Genomic DNA, 16,697 nt, shown 5'->3' on the forward strand with positions numbered 1-16,697 from the left:
ACTTAGAAAAATTACATTTCCAAGAAAAAAACATAATCAGCAAAAGTTAGCGAACAAGGACCAAGTGCAGAAAATGATAATAATACTCTCACAGGATTAATGGTATGGTTCTAACCCACCCTGTCTCCATTACAAAGCCAGACTGAGAAACCCAATTGCTATTGACCTCAACTCAGCCCTCACTTTCCTATTCCACTAACTCAACTGGTTCCCAACTCCCAGCTTTTCTTGCTAATAATCCATTTGATATTCACAATCTTCCAAGAGAGACAACTCTACAATATGTTTTCCAGAAAATAAAGTACTTAACACTATTACCATTCTCATCATCAAGGTTCCTGCTCTCATAGAGCTTACATTCTTTTGGAGAAGACAAAAGAAATTAGTAAACAAGAGACACTATTACAACGATTAGGAAGCTCTTAAAGGAAAAAAATCTTCACTGACAAGTAACAATTTTTCTGAAATTTACTTCTGTGTTTTTTTTTTTTTTTTTGAGACGGAGTTTCGCTCTTGTTACCCAGGCTGGAGTGCAATGGCGCAATCTCGGCTCACCGCAACCTCCGCCCCCTGGGTTCAGGCAATTCTCCTGCCTCAGCCTCCCGAGTAGCTGGGACTACAGGCACGCGCCACCGTGCCCAGCTAATTTTTTGTAATTTTCAGTAGAGACGGGGTTTCACCATGTTGACCAGGATGGTCTCGATCTGTTGACCTCGTGATCCACCCGCCTAGGCCTCCCAAAGTGCTGGGATTATAGGCTTGAGCCACCGCGCCCGGCCCTGTGTTTTTTTTTTAAACCAGTCTTGCTCTGTCGCCAGGCTGGAGTGCAGTGGCCCAATCTCGGCTCACTGCAACCTCCGCCTCACGGGTTCAAGCAAGTCTCCTGCCTCAGCCTCCCAAGTAGCTGGCACTACTAGAGGCGCGCGCCACCATGCCCAGCTAATTTTTGTTTTTTTAGTAGAGTGTTTCATCCTGTTGGCCAGGATGGTCTCCATATCCTGACCTCGATGATCGGCCTGCGTTGGCCTCCCAAAGTGCTGGGATTACAGGCTGAGCCACCGTGTCCGGCCGAAATTTACCTTTATAGTTCACATAAAGGTGCTACGGTATAATGTTATCTACCTTGCCAAGAAACGGCTGCAAGGCTAAGAGTGACAGTGCCAGACACTCAGCGTTAGTTGAAAATAACTGATTGCTATCAGATATTTTCCCTAACCGTAATTAATCTCGCCCTCTCTGATACTCCCAATGCATTCTACCTAGTGTGAATTTCTAACCCAGATCGTGTCACCAATAACGTAATAGCGTGCGTGTTTTTCTCTCTCATTAATAATGCAAGAGGTAGAGATTTGTCTTAATTATGTTTCCACCTTCAAGGGAAGATCAGTAAGTATTCACTGAAGAAATATTATTGCAATAGAACTGAGATGTTGCCTAGCAGTTTACCCTTGGCCAGCCTGTCTCTGAAACTCGCCCTAGGAGGACTGCAAATGCTAAATCAGCACGTGTTATGTGACCGGATGGTGAAACATTAATAGGACAGAGAAGGGTTAAAGAAAGTAAGCCCATGGTAGGTGGGAAGAGAAAACCGGATTGCTCCAGGACAGAGTTAGGGGCCGGGGAGGATGATTCCTGGGAAGCCAACCAAAGAAGTCACTCACGTCATAGGTGTGGAAACTCTTGCCTACGCAGGTTGTTACATAGAACCGGCGCTTGAGAGCGCTGAACCGCACCACGTGTGGAATGTCGTTGCTGAAAAGCCCCAAGGCCCGGAACCCCGCAAAGAGCGCGCTGGCCGTGCGCCTTTCCGAGGCCTGTTCCATTGCTGCGGCGATCCCAGCTCCTCTCCGCTCCGGTCCTGAAGGAAGAAAACACGTAACCAACCCCTTCAGCGTGTGTAGTTTAACAGTCCTCGGCCGCAGCTGGAGATTCAAGACCGCTTCCTGCGCCCGCTGCGAATCGCGTTTCCGGAGACTACCCGCAGTGCAACACATAAAGCGCTCCCTCCAGAGCTCGCATGGGAGGCGTGACTTCAGTTCCGTAGGCTACGGTTTCCAGCACGTTGCCTCGCGTAGTTCTTCAGCTCTTTTGCTGCTGACTCCTCAGGTTCCCACGGGACTGCAAGGGCGGGAAGCACCAAGAGGGAAGCGCGACTCCCAGGAGAGTGGAGAGGAAATCAAAGTTTTGGAGATGAAAACGAGTTAAACATATGGTTATTTTAAAATGTACCAAAACGTGAGACTGGAAAAATTTGAACACTGGATATCCGATGATGTTAAGGAATTATGTTTAATTTTTGCATGTGATAGTAGCATTACGAATACATTTTTAAAGATTCGGCTGGGCGCGGTGGCTCAAGCCTGTAATCCCAGCACTTTGGGAGGCCGAGGCGGGTGGATCATGAGGTCAAGAGATCGAGACCATCCTGGTCGACATGGTGAAACCCCGTCTCTACTAAAAATACAAAAACTTAGCTGGACATGGTGGTGTGTGCCTGTAATCCCAGCTACTCAGGAGGCTGAGGCAGGAGAATTGCCTGAACCCAGGAGGCGGAGGTTGCGGTGAGCCGAGATCGCGCCATTGCAGTACAGCCGGGGTAACAAGAGCGAAACTCCGTTTCAAAAAAAAAAAAGATTCGCATCTTTTGGATACGTATTGACATATTTACAGAGGAAAGCTATAATGGACATTTCAAAGGGGACAGAGGGATGCACCCACAGACTCCCTGGGGAGTAGAACTAATTACTTGGGAGAGGGAACTACTCACTTGGGCAACTTGGATGGATATAGATTCCTCCCGGAAAATGAAGATAAATATTAAATGTTATTGGGATCCCCTGATTAAGTCAGTATTCCGTAAGGTTGGCTGTCAAAAGCAGACAGTACGGGCTCTAGAGAGGAACTCGTCATGATGCAAAGGGGAGTCTGGGCAGTTCATTAGAGCTAAGTGCCTTAGGGTGCTGAAAAAGACTGATTCCAGTGCAGTGGGTGTCAGATTCTTCACTCCTCAGGAGCCAGCTACCTTACCAAGTTTTAGGTTTGGGGAGCAGTCTCTGAGCATGTGAACTAAAACAGTGGTGACTTTAGAGCCCAACACCAAAGTTCGACATATGGAATAAGCTCTTATCTTACTGTTTTGTTTCCATTTCTTTTATGAAAATGTTTTGGCAGCCTAACAAGGTTTGGACTGAGTGACTAATGGAAACATACTTTTACTTGAAAGGGATAAAGAGGGTCTATTATACCTAATGAACAGAGATCAGTGTAAAATCTCTCGGGTGCCTTCCGGTTCTAAAATGTAATTATTTTATTATAAAACAAAAATAACTTGTTAGCTAATTTGAATATCTGACCCATACATTCTTGAACAAAAAAAATTTTGCATTTCTTGGCACAGAGCCTCAAACACTTTGGATGTTAAGATAATTAAGGAACAGATGCTAACAGAATGAGAGCTTGTTATTTAGTTGACATGTCGTACTTACTTGTACTTTTGTTTATACCCCGGATTTCTCAATAGCTGTGCACATTTTCAGCCATGTTTGTGGTGTGACTTAAAAGTGGACAACTTGCTAATTATTTGTAAATGTTATTTAAATTAAAAAAGAGGGAAAAAGAGCATCTCACTGTACTATTAACTTATTTATTAGGCTTATTTTATTTTAAAAGTTTAGTGAGTAAGCTCCAAAAAGGTAGAGAATTTTTTTTTTCATTTTGTTCATTAATACATAACAAGCACCCGGAACAGTATATGGAACAAAAGGGGTGCTTAATAAACATTTGTTTAACAAAAATGCTATATTTAAGTAATAAAATGCTAAAAATGTGGAATGTTGTCTCTTTTTTATGTTAGTCATGTTCCTCCCAAAGTAATGAGTTATGTACTTTAGCACCCCAATATTTAAACTCCCTCCTGTAAGAAGATGTATATCTCTGTCCTTTGCCCAACATTTGTAGCAAATCCTTCATGGTGAAGCAGAAAAAGGAAGCATTTGACTGACTTTGGCCAGTGCATCTGAGCAAACATGATGTTCACCAAGTCCCAGCAGAAGCTTGAAGAGTAATTTAAGCTCTTGCTCTTTTCCATTGCCGAAAGAGAAAGGCATGTCTCAAACAGGAGCTGCGTTTTCAGTCTGGGTCCTGAAAAGAGAAGGTCTGTAGATAAGACCTGCAGCCGACTTGAGGTTGCCAGTTTGTAATGAGTGAGAATTAACTGTTGTTGCAAGCCAGTAAGACTTGGTGTTTGTTTGCCTTCTCATTATAACCTAGCAAAAGTCTATGTGAATTTTGGAGAAATGTGTGAAAATTAGCATCTAAAAATAAAAAAAAATTATAGTTTGTTTTCTTTATACAAGTCTTAAAGCTGCATTACAGAAAGTGAGGACTGGGCTGCAGGTTCACAAATGACAGATATCCTCTAGTATGATTTTAAGGTTTCCAAATTATTCATGTTCTTAGTTATGTGTAAAAGGATGACACAGAATAAAGGCTCAGTGGATGTTTGATGCTTAAATAAATGCAAGTTTAATTTTTATTTTGCAGCTTTGGGGGAAAAGAAGGGACAGGGTTGTTTTAAAAGAAGCTGTGAAGAATAATGGCAGGTTACAATAACACTGATAGTTTCCTTTTCTTTTTGCACAGAAGCAGGTGACAGGAATCAGATAGCTTTTCTGATAGTTGCTGCTGCCAGTTCAGTTTCTGACTCTTAATGGTCTTTAAAACAGTTTATTCTTGGGAAACATCTATTTAGCTTTTAATTCATTTTAATTCCTTCATTCCTTTACTCAGCATGTCTGTTGAGAACTGCTATGTGCTAGATATCGTACCAAGATAAAGTATGGGCTACACTCTTAAATTATTACCAAATCTCTCTCAAACTCCATATACATTTGATATTTCCCCTGAATTATTCCATAAACTTTATATCCATAATATCTGCTCCAAACACAATCTAAGTTCACCCTCAATGCAATTTGAAATGCCCTGCCACTCTCTTCCACACAAGAATAGCTAGCAGAAGGGAGAGTAGAACAGAGAAGGGTGTAGGGGCATAAAAAGACTGCATCTAGGAGCACCATCTTGAAAAGTGGCATCTCAGCTACAATTGCCAAGGCAATGATCTATTGACATGAGAGTTGTTTATAGAAAGTTTCTTAGCCCATTTGTACTGCTATAACAAAATACCTGAGACTAGGGAATTTGTAAACAACAAAAATTATTTATCACAGTTCTGGGGCTGGGAAGTCCAACATTTAGTGGCTAGTAAGTTTGGTGTGTAGTGAAGGCCTGTTCCTCATATATAGCACTGGCTAGGTGTCAACACATCGCAGAAATGACAGAAAAGGCAAAGGGCGATGAACACTGTGTCCTCACATGGTAGAAGAACAGAAGAAACTAGGCTAGTTTCCTCCAGCCGTTTAATAAGGAACTAATCCATTCATGGGGTGGAGCCCTCTGGATATAATCACTTCCCCAAATACAGTGGGGATTTAAGCTTCAACATGAATTTTGGGTAGGACACATGTTTAAGCCACAGAAGGAAACAATGTGAAATATGCCAAATAATGGCATCCTCTTTACATGTTTACTTTTCCTGTGTCTCTACCATCCCAGGTCACAATTTTAGGCTTGCTCCCTAAGATATTGGGGCTTACCTTCATCTTGCTCATCCCTTATTCCTACTTCAAATTAAATCAAGATTAATTTTGTCTTGGCATTCAGGTAAATTGTAGCATTAAACAGGAAGAAACAATAACCACCATTACAGAAAAACAAAAACAAAAATTTTAACTAGCTCATGGAATGGGAAATCAAAAGAAGGGTGAGGTCAAGATGGATTAATCTACTTGTATAATTATACACTTACAACGTCAAGCTATTTCCATCTTTCTCTGCCATCCATGGCTTTATCTCAATGCTGGTTTTAGGATAATTGCTAATTGTAGTTGCCACTGCATGTTTCTTTGTTTGTGTCTCATGAGACGGGAAGACCATCACTCTATTTCTTTTTTTAAAGTGAGGAAACTTTTTTTAGAGTTTGCCCCAAAAAACCTATGCTTATTGTTCATCACAAAAGGTGGCTATATGTTTATCCTGAACAAGACCCAAGTCAAGGTACCAGCTTATGGGTGTTAGCCTGGTTATCTCTACTCTAAGCAAGAATATTGGGACACCCAGACTAGCTTGGACTAATCAAAATCCACCTCAGGAACTGGGATCAATCCCTAAAGCCCTATGGTAGATGGGGAAATAGATGCAAAATTAAGAAGTTACAGAATCCTTTTTGAGAAGACAACTATAACATCTACCAGTTAGGTAATGGGGATAATTTCCACTTAGTCAAGGCATTTTTAAATTTTAAAATCTAAAACTTTAACCTCAAGTAATAGAAAGTGTGTACTTTGGAATCAGCTAGATATTACACAGTCTAGTTGTGCTACAATGGATATTTTGCTGATTGAGCCTTTTCTAGCATCTATAAAATTGGGATAGCACAGGATCATTGCAAATAGTTTATAAGGTACTATAAGAAAAATAACTGATAAAACTACTCAGTAAGTGTTGCTTTCATTTATGACAATCCTTGTCTTTACTTCAAGAATAGCAGAGAATAGAAAAGAATCTTCCCATCCTCCTACTTAAACAGAAGTTAGAACTCGATAATTAAGGCTAACCAATGTAAAATTGGTTTCTACTTATATTATTCATGAAATTCTATATATGAAATACAGGAGAAAGGGTCAAAGTGGTCTGGAGAGGAAATCCTAAGGAGAACGTGCTGAAGGTCTTTACAATGTCAGTGGCTGCTTTTAAGATTTTCTGGTTTGAGCAACTTGATTATGATGATCATTAGTGTAAGTTTATTTGTTTCTTGTGCTTCATTGAGCTTCTTGGAACTGTGGGTTTAGAGTTTTTATAAAGTTTGGAAATTTACCATTGTTTCTTTCTATATTTTTTTCTGCACCTCTTTACTTCATTCCTTGCGATATTTATTATATATATATTAGGCTTTTGCAGTTGTTTCACAGCTCACTGATGATCTTTTCATTTTTAAGTTATTGTTTTCCTTCTGTGTTTTATTTTGGATAGTTTCCCTTGGTATAATTTCTTCAAGTTTACCAATCCTATTTTTTTGCAATGTCTAATCTCTCATCATTACCATTCACTGTGGATTTCACTTCACACATTACAGATTTCATATCTAGAAGCTGGATTGGGATTTTCTTTATGTATTCTGTGTCTATATTTAACTTTTTGGACATATTGAATATAGTTACAGTAACCATTTTAATGTCCTTGTCTGCTAATTCTAACTTCAATGTTAGCTCTGAATCAGTTTCACTTTTTCCCTCATCATGGGTTGTATTTTCTCTCTTTTTTTATTTCTGATCATCTTTAATTATATAACAAATACTGTGCATTTTTCTTTTTGGGCCCTAGGTGGTTTTTTAATTTCGACAGATATTCTTGAAGTTTATTGTAGGATGTAGCTAAGTTACTTGGAAACAGTTTGATTCTTTCAAGGGCTAATTATTCTTTATTATTAAAATAATAAGACTCTCCTGAGTGCCCTACCCAATGCCTAATGAGTTGTGAGATGTTCCAGCCTAGTTGGTGAAAATAGGTAATGTTTCTGGCTTTGAGTGAGTAATGGGCACTATTCCCTCTATCTTTCAAATGACTCTTCCCCCAGTATTGGGTAGTTTTCTCACAGCTGTATGCTGAAAAGTACTCAGCTAAATATTCAAGAGATATGCCTACAGGTCTCTGAGCTTCTTTCTGTGTGCAGCTCTCACCTGAGGTATTTTGTCCTATGAACTCCACTATCTTGGTAGAGTTCAAAATTGCAGTCTGTCAATAACTGTGTGCCTAAACTTTTCAACCTTCTTTCTATTGTCACAAAGCAGTCCTAGTCAGAAAACAAAATGAAGGTATTTGACAGGCTCTGTAACAGTCTCTATTCCTAATCTTTATAATGGTTACAAACAGGCATTCAAATAACTCCATTTAAAGACTTTTCCTTACCATTTGCCAAGGACTTTATACTTATTATGTACTTTAATTCTAATAATAGCACAATAATGTAGGAAGCATCATCCTTATTTCAGAAATGTAGAACCTGAGACTCAAAAAATTCAATTTGCAATTAACTTTGTATATGAGCTATTATCTTTTGTGTTTAGACATAAATAACTTTTGCATGATAATCATCAGTGAAACTATATTATTTGGTAATCTGTAAATACTGGGTATCAAAAAATATAGGCGTATTTATAAAGTGCAATGCCAGACAAACGCCAACAGATATTCTCAAAGCTACAGCTAAAACAAAAGCATTTGAGAAAACTTAGTACTTCTGAATAATAAAAAGGAAGGAATACTAAAAAAATCTCAGATCAGTTTAGTGTTATTGTTTGTTATAATTCCCAGAAAGTTGACTTGTAAAATTTAAAAAGGAATATAATTGAAATATTTTAAAAGTCCTATTTTTGGGTAAATTTATTTGATCTGTGGGTTTGATATGGGCTTAGTATGTTTTGACTTCAGAAAAGCATTTGATAAATTTCCCCTTATTTTTTGATATGGATACAATGAAAAAATGGGTATTTGATTCTTAAAAGTTAAGGGAAGTTTTTTTTTCTTTTAAATAAAGAACATGGATAAATAAATTTACCAGCCTATAGAGTTGCCTCCCTTGAAGGTAAGGAGGGCTTAGTACTGTCTTGGTCAACACTTTTTCAAAAACTGAATTAAGCAATAGAAAGCCTATGAGGGATAGTTATGTAATAACAGAACCAAGATTCAAATTCTCGAGATGTCAATATGCTGAAGGGATAGGACAAAAATAAGAAGAAATGGTTAAAAGTAATAAATATAAAGACCTATTTTTAGGTTAAATTATACAAATAGTGTAGAACTATGAAAACAGAAAATAGAAAAAAATGCAGCAACAGCACTAAAAGTAAACATGTCTCAGTCTGGAATTCACCCACTCCCTCTCCTACAAACCTCTTGCTCCCCACCTCCACACACTAAAATGACACTCTATGTATAAGAAATATCAAAAACAAAGAGACCTAGAAAGAGTGTAACAGAGGGCACAAATTAATTGGCAAATAAAATGTGGAAATGTTGTAATGGTAAGGGTACAATTATCAATAAATGGCTTCAGAGATTTTTTTTAGGCATTGGATAAAAATAGTATCAGCAACAAGAAAGCAAAACTTTATGCATACAAAGAAGTGAAGAATTATAACAGCAGTAGACTTTCATACAGGTTTCTTAGCCTCTGAATGACAAGACAAAAGTGAGAATATAGATAGTATAAATAGCATAACTAACAGTGTAGTCTGAATAGGTATATATCCAACTTTATATGCTTAAACCACAATTTGCAACTTTTTTTTGACTATGAAACATTGACATAACTGGCCATATGCTAGTCCACCAAGAAAGCCTCAATACAGTTGAAAAATCAGAGAGGTATGATCCACATTGTTGCAACATTTGGAAAGTTCTTACTAAATTAATATGATGCATCCTCTTACCCATTACTTTTGACAGTCTAATTTAAATGACTAATTTTATATTAGGACAACTATGAAATTTATAGAAAAATAAAATATATAAATTACACAATATTTTTAAGATAAAGCAGAAGATTCAAAGAAACTGCACTTAATGGGATGACTTTGTGCTATCTCCTTTCTCCTTAATCCTCAATTCTTTTAGGGGAATTGGGCCCAAAACTTTGTGAAAAATTGTGAGTGTATTTCTTTTCACGGTTCAGTAAAATGTAGTCGGTGAATCCTTACTAAAATGGAGTTAATAGACTTAAAGGAATTTCTCTTATAATGGCATTTAAGGACTTGGATCAGGTCTTCAGAGGAAGATTTCTGGAAAGCAGGCATGTCCCAATTTTCCTCAGGACAAAAGAAACTGCCTATTCAGCCACACCCTGAGCTTCTCTGGACAAAGGCTCTCTTACGTTTCTATCCCCAGTGCTTGGCTGAAGTCTTGTTCCACAGTAAGTACTCTTTAAATGCTTACTGGACATATAATGTAAGCTTCCTCTTACCTGTTGGCAGGTAAGATGGATTTAAGGACATTGAACTTCCCCTCTTCTGTCATGGTTTAGCCCCAACTAACCCTCAGGGGAGTGATTAGAAGAGCCTGTCTACTCCTAGGAAAAATCAATGCATTCCCATGTGCTCTATTTTGGCCTAGGTTCTATAACAAGGGTAGCCCTTCCTATTGGTGTTTGGAGGATTCTTAGTGGAAGGTGAGTGAGAGGGTGCCTGTGGCTCTAGCTTGCTGCAGAAATTCAAGAATAGATTTGATATCCCCTATTCACTTTTGCCTACTTTGTTTCTTCCAGGTGTGAGGAAGGTTCAAGAGGAGAGGGAAAAAAAAAGACAAGTGACAAAATTTAAGAAAAGGATGATTGCAATGCATCCTGAGCTGCCTATCTCCAAATATTCTTTCCTATAAGCAGAGCCAACAGGTATAAAGGGAAGAAGTCAACGGGCTCCAAGGATGAGTGGAGGTAAAAACTCGAAGAAAGATGATGTCCCTTAGAAAAGTATGTGTGTAAATTGTCTACTAACTAGATTTGAAAGATGATTTATAAGAAACGAATTTGAGAATTATTTTATTAAGAAATATATAATGTCAATGACAAAGGAACATGTTCAAAAGTGTTCACAAAATAAATTACATTTTGCAATACATATATACATAAATTTATATATAATGTGTGTTCCTAACAAAAATACTTAGTAACAAAAATACTTCTCAGGATTTACTTGCATATACCACTCTTGTCTGCTAGATAATATTTAAAACTTGGCTTAGAATACTTTCACAGTATTTTGCTTGAAAATTATTTTAAATTACTTCATTATATTTACAACTATTTGTGAAACCCCATGTGCATTTACTTTCTTCTCTTGTAAATTTTTAATTTAACACAATTAGTCTCATTACATGTAGAAGGAATGTCTGCCTTTTTAACATAAATTTAGGTGCTATCGTCAAGTTAAATATTTTCCTTTTTCAAGGAAAGAAGCTCTAATACACTTTTGGATTTTCCTCTTGAGTAATGCTGATACAATTACAGCTGTGAATTTCTGCCACAAAGCCAGTCATCAATGTTATGGAAGCTTCCCTCAATATTTGAGGAGTAGTACTTCCCCTGCATTATAAACTTACATTAAACAACAAAAACTTACAAAAATAAGTTAAGAAACTCTTCCGTAATTAAAAGATAACTATTTGTGGTCTTCTTTGTCACAGTTAATGTTTCATCTACTTAATAAAGATGATTTATTTTCGTGCTGTGAAACATGGCCATAATAAAGATGGTTTACTGTCATTTCCTTAAAGTTCGAATGAAGCGACGCCACAATCCTGATAATTGTGAGACTTGTTCCAGACACTTATTGGTTGTGACTTTTCTTTTTTTCCTCTTCTTCATTTCCTGAGTAGCATTTATCTGTAGAATATGAGAATCAGTAGTCAAAATTACTTTTCACTATCTTTAGTAACTTTTGTGTGCAGGTTATGTTGCCTTCTCTATGTGAATCCACCTTTCAATGTGTTTCCAGAGTACCTGCTTACTATGTGCTCCTATGTGCCTTCTCCAGGGGAATGCCTTCCTGTTTCCCCATCCACCTACTCTTGCTTCAAGGTCAAGCACCACCTCCTTCAAAAAGCCTCGCTGATAGCTCACACCTTGCTTTTGGAAACTCTCCTGGTGCTTAAGAGTGTGTGTCATTTAACTTGGCTCTCACATGCTTTTCTTTTTTTCCTTTGAGACGGAGTTTCGTTCTTTTCACCCAGGCAGGAGTGCAATGGCGCGATCTCGGCTTACAGCAACCTCCGCCTCCTGGGTTCAGGCAATTCTCCTGCCTCAGCCTCCTGAGTAGCTGGGATTACAGGCACGCGCCACCGTGCCCAGCTAATTTTTTGTATTTTTAGTAGAGACGGGGTTTCACCATGTTGACCAGAATGGTCTTGATCTTTTGACCTCGTGATCCACACGCCTCGGCCTCCCAAAGTGCTGGGATTACAGGCTTGAGCCACCGCACCTGGCCACATGCTTTTCTTAATATTGCATCACAGGTATTCCCCATAGCACTGAGGACAGTGTCTTAATCATAGGAAACACTGAATATTTGTTGAATGATTAAGTAAATGAATAAATTGCTGATTTCAAGATCTCCCTGACGAGATCACAAGTTCCTCATGGGCAAGAGCTATCTCATACCTCTTTATAGACATAATTCTGTAAACATAGTCTAGTTTTTGGACCCAACATGCATGCTCCTGCTCCCCATCCTTCCTCCTCCCCTGCCCCACCATCTAGATGTGCTGCAGACCTCTGAGGGTTTATTTTAAAGAGGATTCCGGTGTATGTCTTTATCTGAATTACGTTTCAGTAGTACACTGGGGGTCCTAGACACACGGTATGCAGATTAATAAAGTCACGGGGTTACTAAGCACAAATCTTACAGTTTAAAATATGCAAAGTCATAACTGTTATTAGTCTTAGTCTCCCCATTTGGGCTTGGGAGGTGACTGAATTAAATTTCTCCAAACTCTCCCTTTCTCACATGCTGTTCAAGAACTTGACGTAGGCTTTTGTTTGTGCTCTTATTTGAACAAATTTTATTGTGGCCATCTGTAGATTTGCCAGGGTCTCCTTCATAAGAAGGCATGGAGCCAAATAGGTTTCTCATATGGCTGACTGGTATTGAGTTTCTAATTCAAGCTCAATTCAGATCAGCCTAATGACTTCAATCCTCAACCTCTGAAAAGTGACAGTCTTGTCCATCTACTTAGATTGCAGACATATAAAGTCCACTAGGTTAACAAGGAGCAATCATACATATCTGCATTTGTCTCTTTCTTTCTTAAACTTGTCATCGTGAAGATAAATTCTCTACTTTACTTGCTGACTGAAATAAATATTTATTGAGTGTCTATTATGTGCCAGACACTGTTGCAGCTGCATTTACATGTATTGACTAATTTAATCCTTATAAACAACCTGTATAAGACTGATATGACATTTACTTTACCCATGAAGCTACAGTACACAAAGGCTAAGTAATTGATCCAAGTCTTCACAGAAGTTATGGTGCAAGGGTTCAAAAGTCAGGCAGGCTGTCTCCAGAGCACTACACTATCTCCATATTTAATGCTACACATGCATTCAAATGCAGATAACTACATCTGTAAAATATGTAGAGACAGCAATAGTACCCATACAAGCAATTAAGTAAACGTAGGATAGAGATTTTATGTATAATGCAACATTTTAACAAAGAAGCTCACAATAATTAAGTGATAAGAACAAGCGGTGTTGCTCAAACTTTGGACTGGACAAGAATCTCTTAAGGAGCCCCATGACCTGAGATTTTGATGTTGAAGGTCTGGGTTGAGCTCCTAAGAACTGGCATTTTTAACAGCCATAACCCTATGCTCCAGCAATCAAAACATCTTGATATAGGAGGCTCACTCATCATACCCTGAAACATTGCCCTAAGATTTAGGACGGTAATTCAGCCAAAACGGAATCAGAACCCTAGAAATAGGTGGGTTTGATTCCAGGTATCAACGTGGGACTAACTGACATCCTACCGCTTTTACCTGGCTCGTTTGCTCTTGAAAAGATAAAACCTAGATAAAAGTCGGAGAATGACTTCTGCAGCAAAGCCCCAGTTTAATTCAAGGTTATCCCCAAGGTACAAAGCGAGCTTTTGAGGCTTCGGGCTTACCTGAGTTTCCGAATAGCCTGGGCACCAGAGAGCTAGGGTAGCGTTAGTTCTCACGGCGAACAGTTCCTTGGCGAGCGCCGCGCAGCCGGGGGTGGGATCGAAGGTTAGGCGCTGGATTTCAGTAAGGCAGTGTGACTGCTCATTGGCAGCAAAGTTTACGAGAAAAGGCAAACACCAGAAAGAGAGAAAGAGTGAGGGGGGGGGGGAGGGAGGAGAGAGAGAGAGAGAGAGAGAGAGAGAGAGAGAGAGAGAGAGAGAGAGAGAGAGACAGAGAGAGCGCGCGTTGGTGAGAACTGAGTGAAAGGGGAGGGGAGGAAGTTTGGGGAGGAGCGGAGGACACCACAAACAAGAGTTAGAGGGAGGAGGTAACGATTGAGAAGAGCAAGGAAGAACCAACCGCTGGGGAGCAGGGGCGTGGTGAGGGTGGCGGAGGGCGCTGGTTGCGAAAGGACAGTCACCCACGCTCTCTCCGCCCAAGTCTCCAGGCTGCCGAGGAGCCCAAAAGCCCCGGCCCGAGCGTGAAGGCTGGGACCCCAGCAGGTGGTGCCCCGACAAGATTTCCTGGTCCCAGTTCCCGATTTGCCTTTCCTCCGGATAGAGACTTCCTCCTCCTAAATTGGAACACAATTGTTGTCCCAAGCTTGGCGCAGCCCCGCGCTGGCAGCCTAGTTGTCCCCTATCCCCGCCGGCGTTGTCCGGGAGCCTAGGCACCTCCCGGGGTTCTGCACATCGTAGGCTACTCCCTCTTCAAAATGCCTGGCGCCTCCCTGGAGAAAGCCAGCAGCACTGATCTCTCTACTCACCCGATTGTTACAAAAGATGGTGTTGTTGAATTCGGTACTTTTGGTCTGGAAGAAAGGAAAATGTGACAAGGATGGTAAAGATTTTCAACTCTACAAGGAAAATCATTTCCCCACCCTTTGTTCCCAGGCTTTAAAGGTGCTCTGAAAACAGTTTGCAGTCAGATACCTGTTTCCTATATCATCGACAAGGCAGTGAAATAGTCTTCAGATAGTGCTGGCTAGTGTTTGAAATCACACCAAAAGGTTCAGGTCTCAGAGGGAGACCTCCCCACTTCCTTCCCTCAAGTCACTACTGCACAGGGCACTATGCTTGTGAGCAATAATGCCATTCTTTGGATGTCCATATCTGTACTGTAGCCGTTCATGAATACAGACTCTATCTAGAAATTAGGTTAATCAGGAAAACGATTACTACAAAAATTCTAAGCACATCATATTCTGTAATAAATTGCTTCCTGAAACATCTAAAACACTGGAGAGACCTGAAGCACAGCATCAATCCTTAGGGCTTAGCTCATGAGAATGATCTCTTTTTCTTCTCTTTCTTAAGCTCTTACTTCCTGCTGTCTTTTTACAGCATAATCAGAGCAGTACTTTAGCAGAGGATAGACATCCTTGATGCATAATGCACTGCCTATCAATACCTGCTTTTCATCAGCATCTGCAGGCTTAATGTGCCAATTTCTAAATAATTATTTTAGATGCCAATATATTTGAGTATCACTTGTATGAATTCTTGACAAAATGTGGGGCCATGATTTTTTTCTAAATTATTTTTCTTTCCTACAAAGTAAAATTGTAGAGTGTGTGTATGTCTACGTATCTGATGAAAATACATTTGTTTCAAAAAAGTTTCTTCACTTACCCCAATCATATATGTAAGCAAGTCTTCAAGAATAGTACGGCAATACTCTTTTTTAATCTTCGTAAAGTCACAGTTAGTGAAGTCGTAAGTTAGCACCAGCCCTACAAGTTGTAAGATGAAGATTTTCCTGAAAGAAACTGACAGAACATATAGTAAAGTATCAGGGCATGTCCGTGGAAACCCAATTCCACCCCAGTTTCACACAAAACTCTTCCCACCAAGGCTGAATTGCCTCTAGATCTGCAGGGTCTGCCTTAGGGGCCACTGCTCAAGCACCAGCCTCTGTCTCTCTTTTCCAGTACACAAGAGGCCCTTATTCACCCATGCTGTTGCCTTAAGTTGGAGTCTCCCTGATGCTCCAGAGCTTTCTGGCTGCACATATATAACACCTAAACGCCTACGGGCTCTTTTCTCCTAGGCCAATGATTTTCTACCATGTCATTCTCTTCCTTTATAGAATTCTGAATTGATGATGTGAAAGGGGAAAAAAAAGGAGTAGCTAAATCTATGGAATTTTAACATTAGTAAAGTCATCAGGAATTTCCCTCACCTTTCTCCTTTTTGCTTTGCCCTAAATTCTTCATATGTGTGAATGTCCTTTAAGAAATGGATACTGGTGTCTTTCTCCTACAAGGCATTACCATGACCAATCCTTTCTATTTGGGAAAAATACCTTCTGAAACCAGCAGTTACTTTAAAGATTTGAAGTCCTTGCGTACTGCCCGTGCATCCTGAACACCTCTGAGCATTTCGTGTGGACGCTTTCAATAGTGCATTCCCTTCTTCTTGGCTAGTAAGAAACTGTGCTTACTTATGGGATGCTTTGGAGGGTAGGTGCAGTCTCAGTCTTCGACAGTGCTTCCCTGAGAAAGCATTAAATGTGCAACCGTGACCAGAAACTCAGGGACAGGAAAGATAAGAGGTTGAAATAAATGGAAAAAGATCGGATGTACCTTGTTCTCAAAAACTCTACTTTTCAAATTTCCTGTATCAATTTCAGGAAAAGCGCCTACTCTTGGTAACTAGGGGCACCTTAGGGGCTGAATTGTCCTCTAGCACGTTCACAGATGGTCACTAAAGAAAAATAATTTAGAAAAAAATCATGGCCCCACATTTTGTCAAGAATTCATACAAGTGATACTCAAAGTTCTAGTAGGTGTCAAGAACTTTTAAAACCACAAAGTCCAGGGCCCAGCCACATTCACAGTCACACTCTTAACGCCAGCGCTGGACTGGGCTGCCGGGTGC

General features: G+C 39.7%; 2 protein-coding genes across 2 annotated transcripts in view; both read right to left on the reverse strand.

Moving 5' to 3' along the window:
- Positions 1-1,969, reverse strand: part of WDR36 (WD repeat domain 36) — a 38,804-nt gene extending 36,835 nt beyond the window's left edge. Inside the window, exon 1 of the mRNA XM_008991713.5 lies at positions 1,662-1,969. Within this exon, the coding sequence (XP_008989961.3) occupies positions 1,662-1,823 (162 nt within the window). The 5' untranslated portion in view covers positions 1,824-1,969. The remainder of the gene's footprint in view (positions 1-1,661) is intronic.
- Positions 1,970-4,500: 2,531 nt separating this feature from the next.
- On the reverse strand, positions 4,501-16,033 carry TSLP (thymic stromal lymphopoietin). Its single transcript, XM_002744685.6, has 5 exons — positions 16,000-16,033; positions 15,450-15,586; positions 14,585-14,629; positions 13,782-13,916; positions 4,501-11,494 (listed from the first exon to the last, which is right to left on the reverse strand). Exons 1-5 carry the CDS (start codon positions 16,031-16,033, stop codon positions 11,372-11,374), a joined length of 474 nt encoding a protein of 157 aa, XP_002744731.3. The 3' UTR covers positions 4,501-11,371.
- Positions 16,034-16,697: the final 664 nt, after the last annotated feature.

This window comes from Callithrix jacchus, chromosome 2, assembly GCF_049354715.1.
Source record: "Callithrix jacchus isolate 240 chromosome 2, calJac240_pri, whole genome shotgun sequence".
NCBI lineage: Eukaryota > Metazoa > Chordata > Mammalia > Primates > Cebidae > Callithrix > Callithrix jacchus.

Bases quoted from the DNA above. Each gene is read 5' to 3' on its own strand.
- TSLP (XM_002744685.6), bottom strand. From the start codon at position 16,033: ATGAAGAATTTAGGGCAAAGCAAAAAGGAGAAAG. The intron at 15,587-15,999 runs GTGAGGGAAATT...ATGTTCTGTCAG, and splicing joins GCAAAGCAAAAAGGAGAAAG to TTTCTTTCAGGAAAATCTTC. The intron at 14,630-15,449 runs GTAAGTGAAGAA...CCTTTCTTCCAG, and splicing joins TGCTTACATATATGATTGGG to ACCAAAAGTACCGAATTCAA.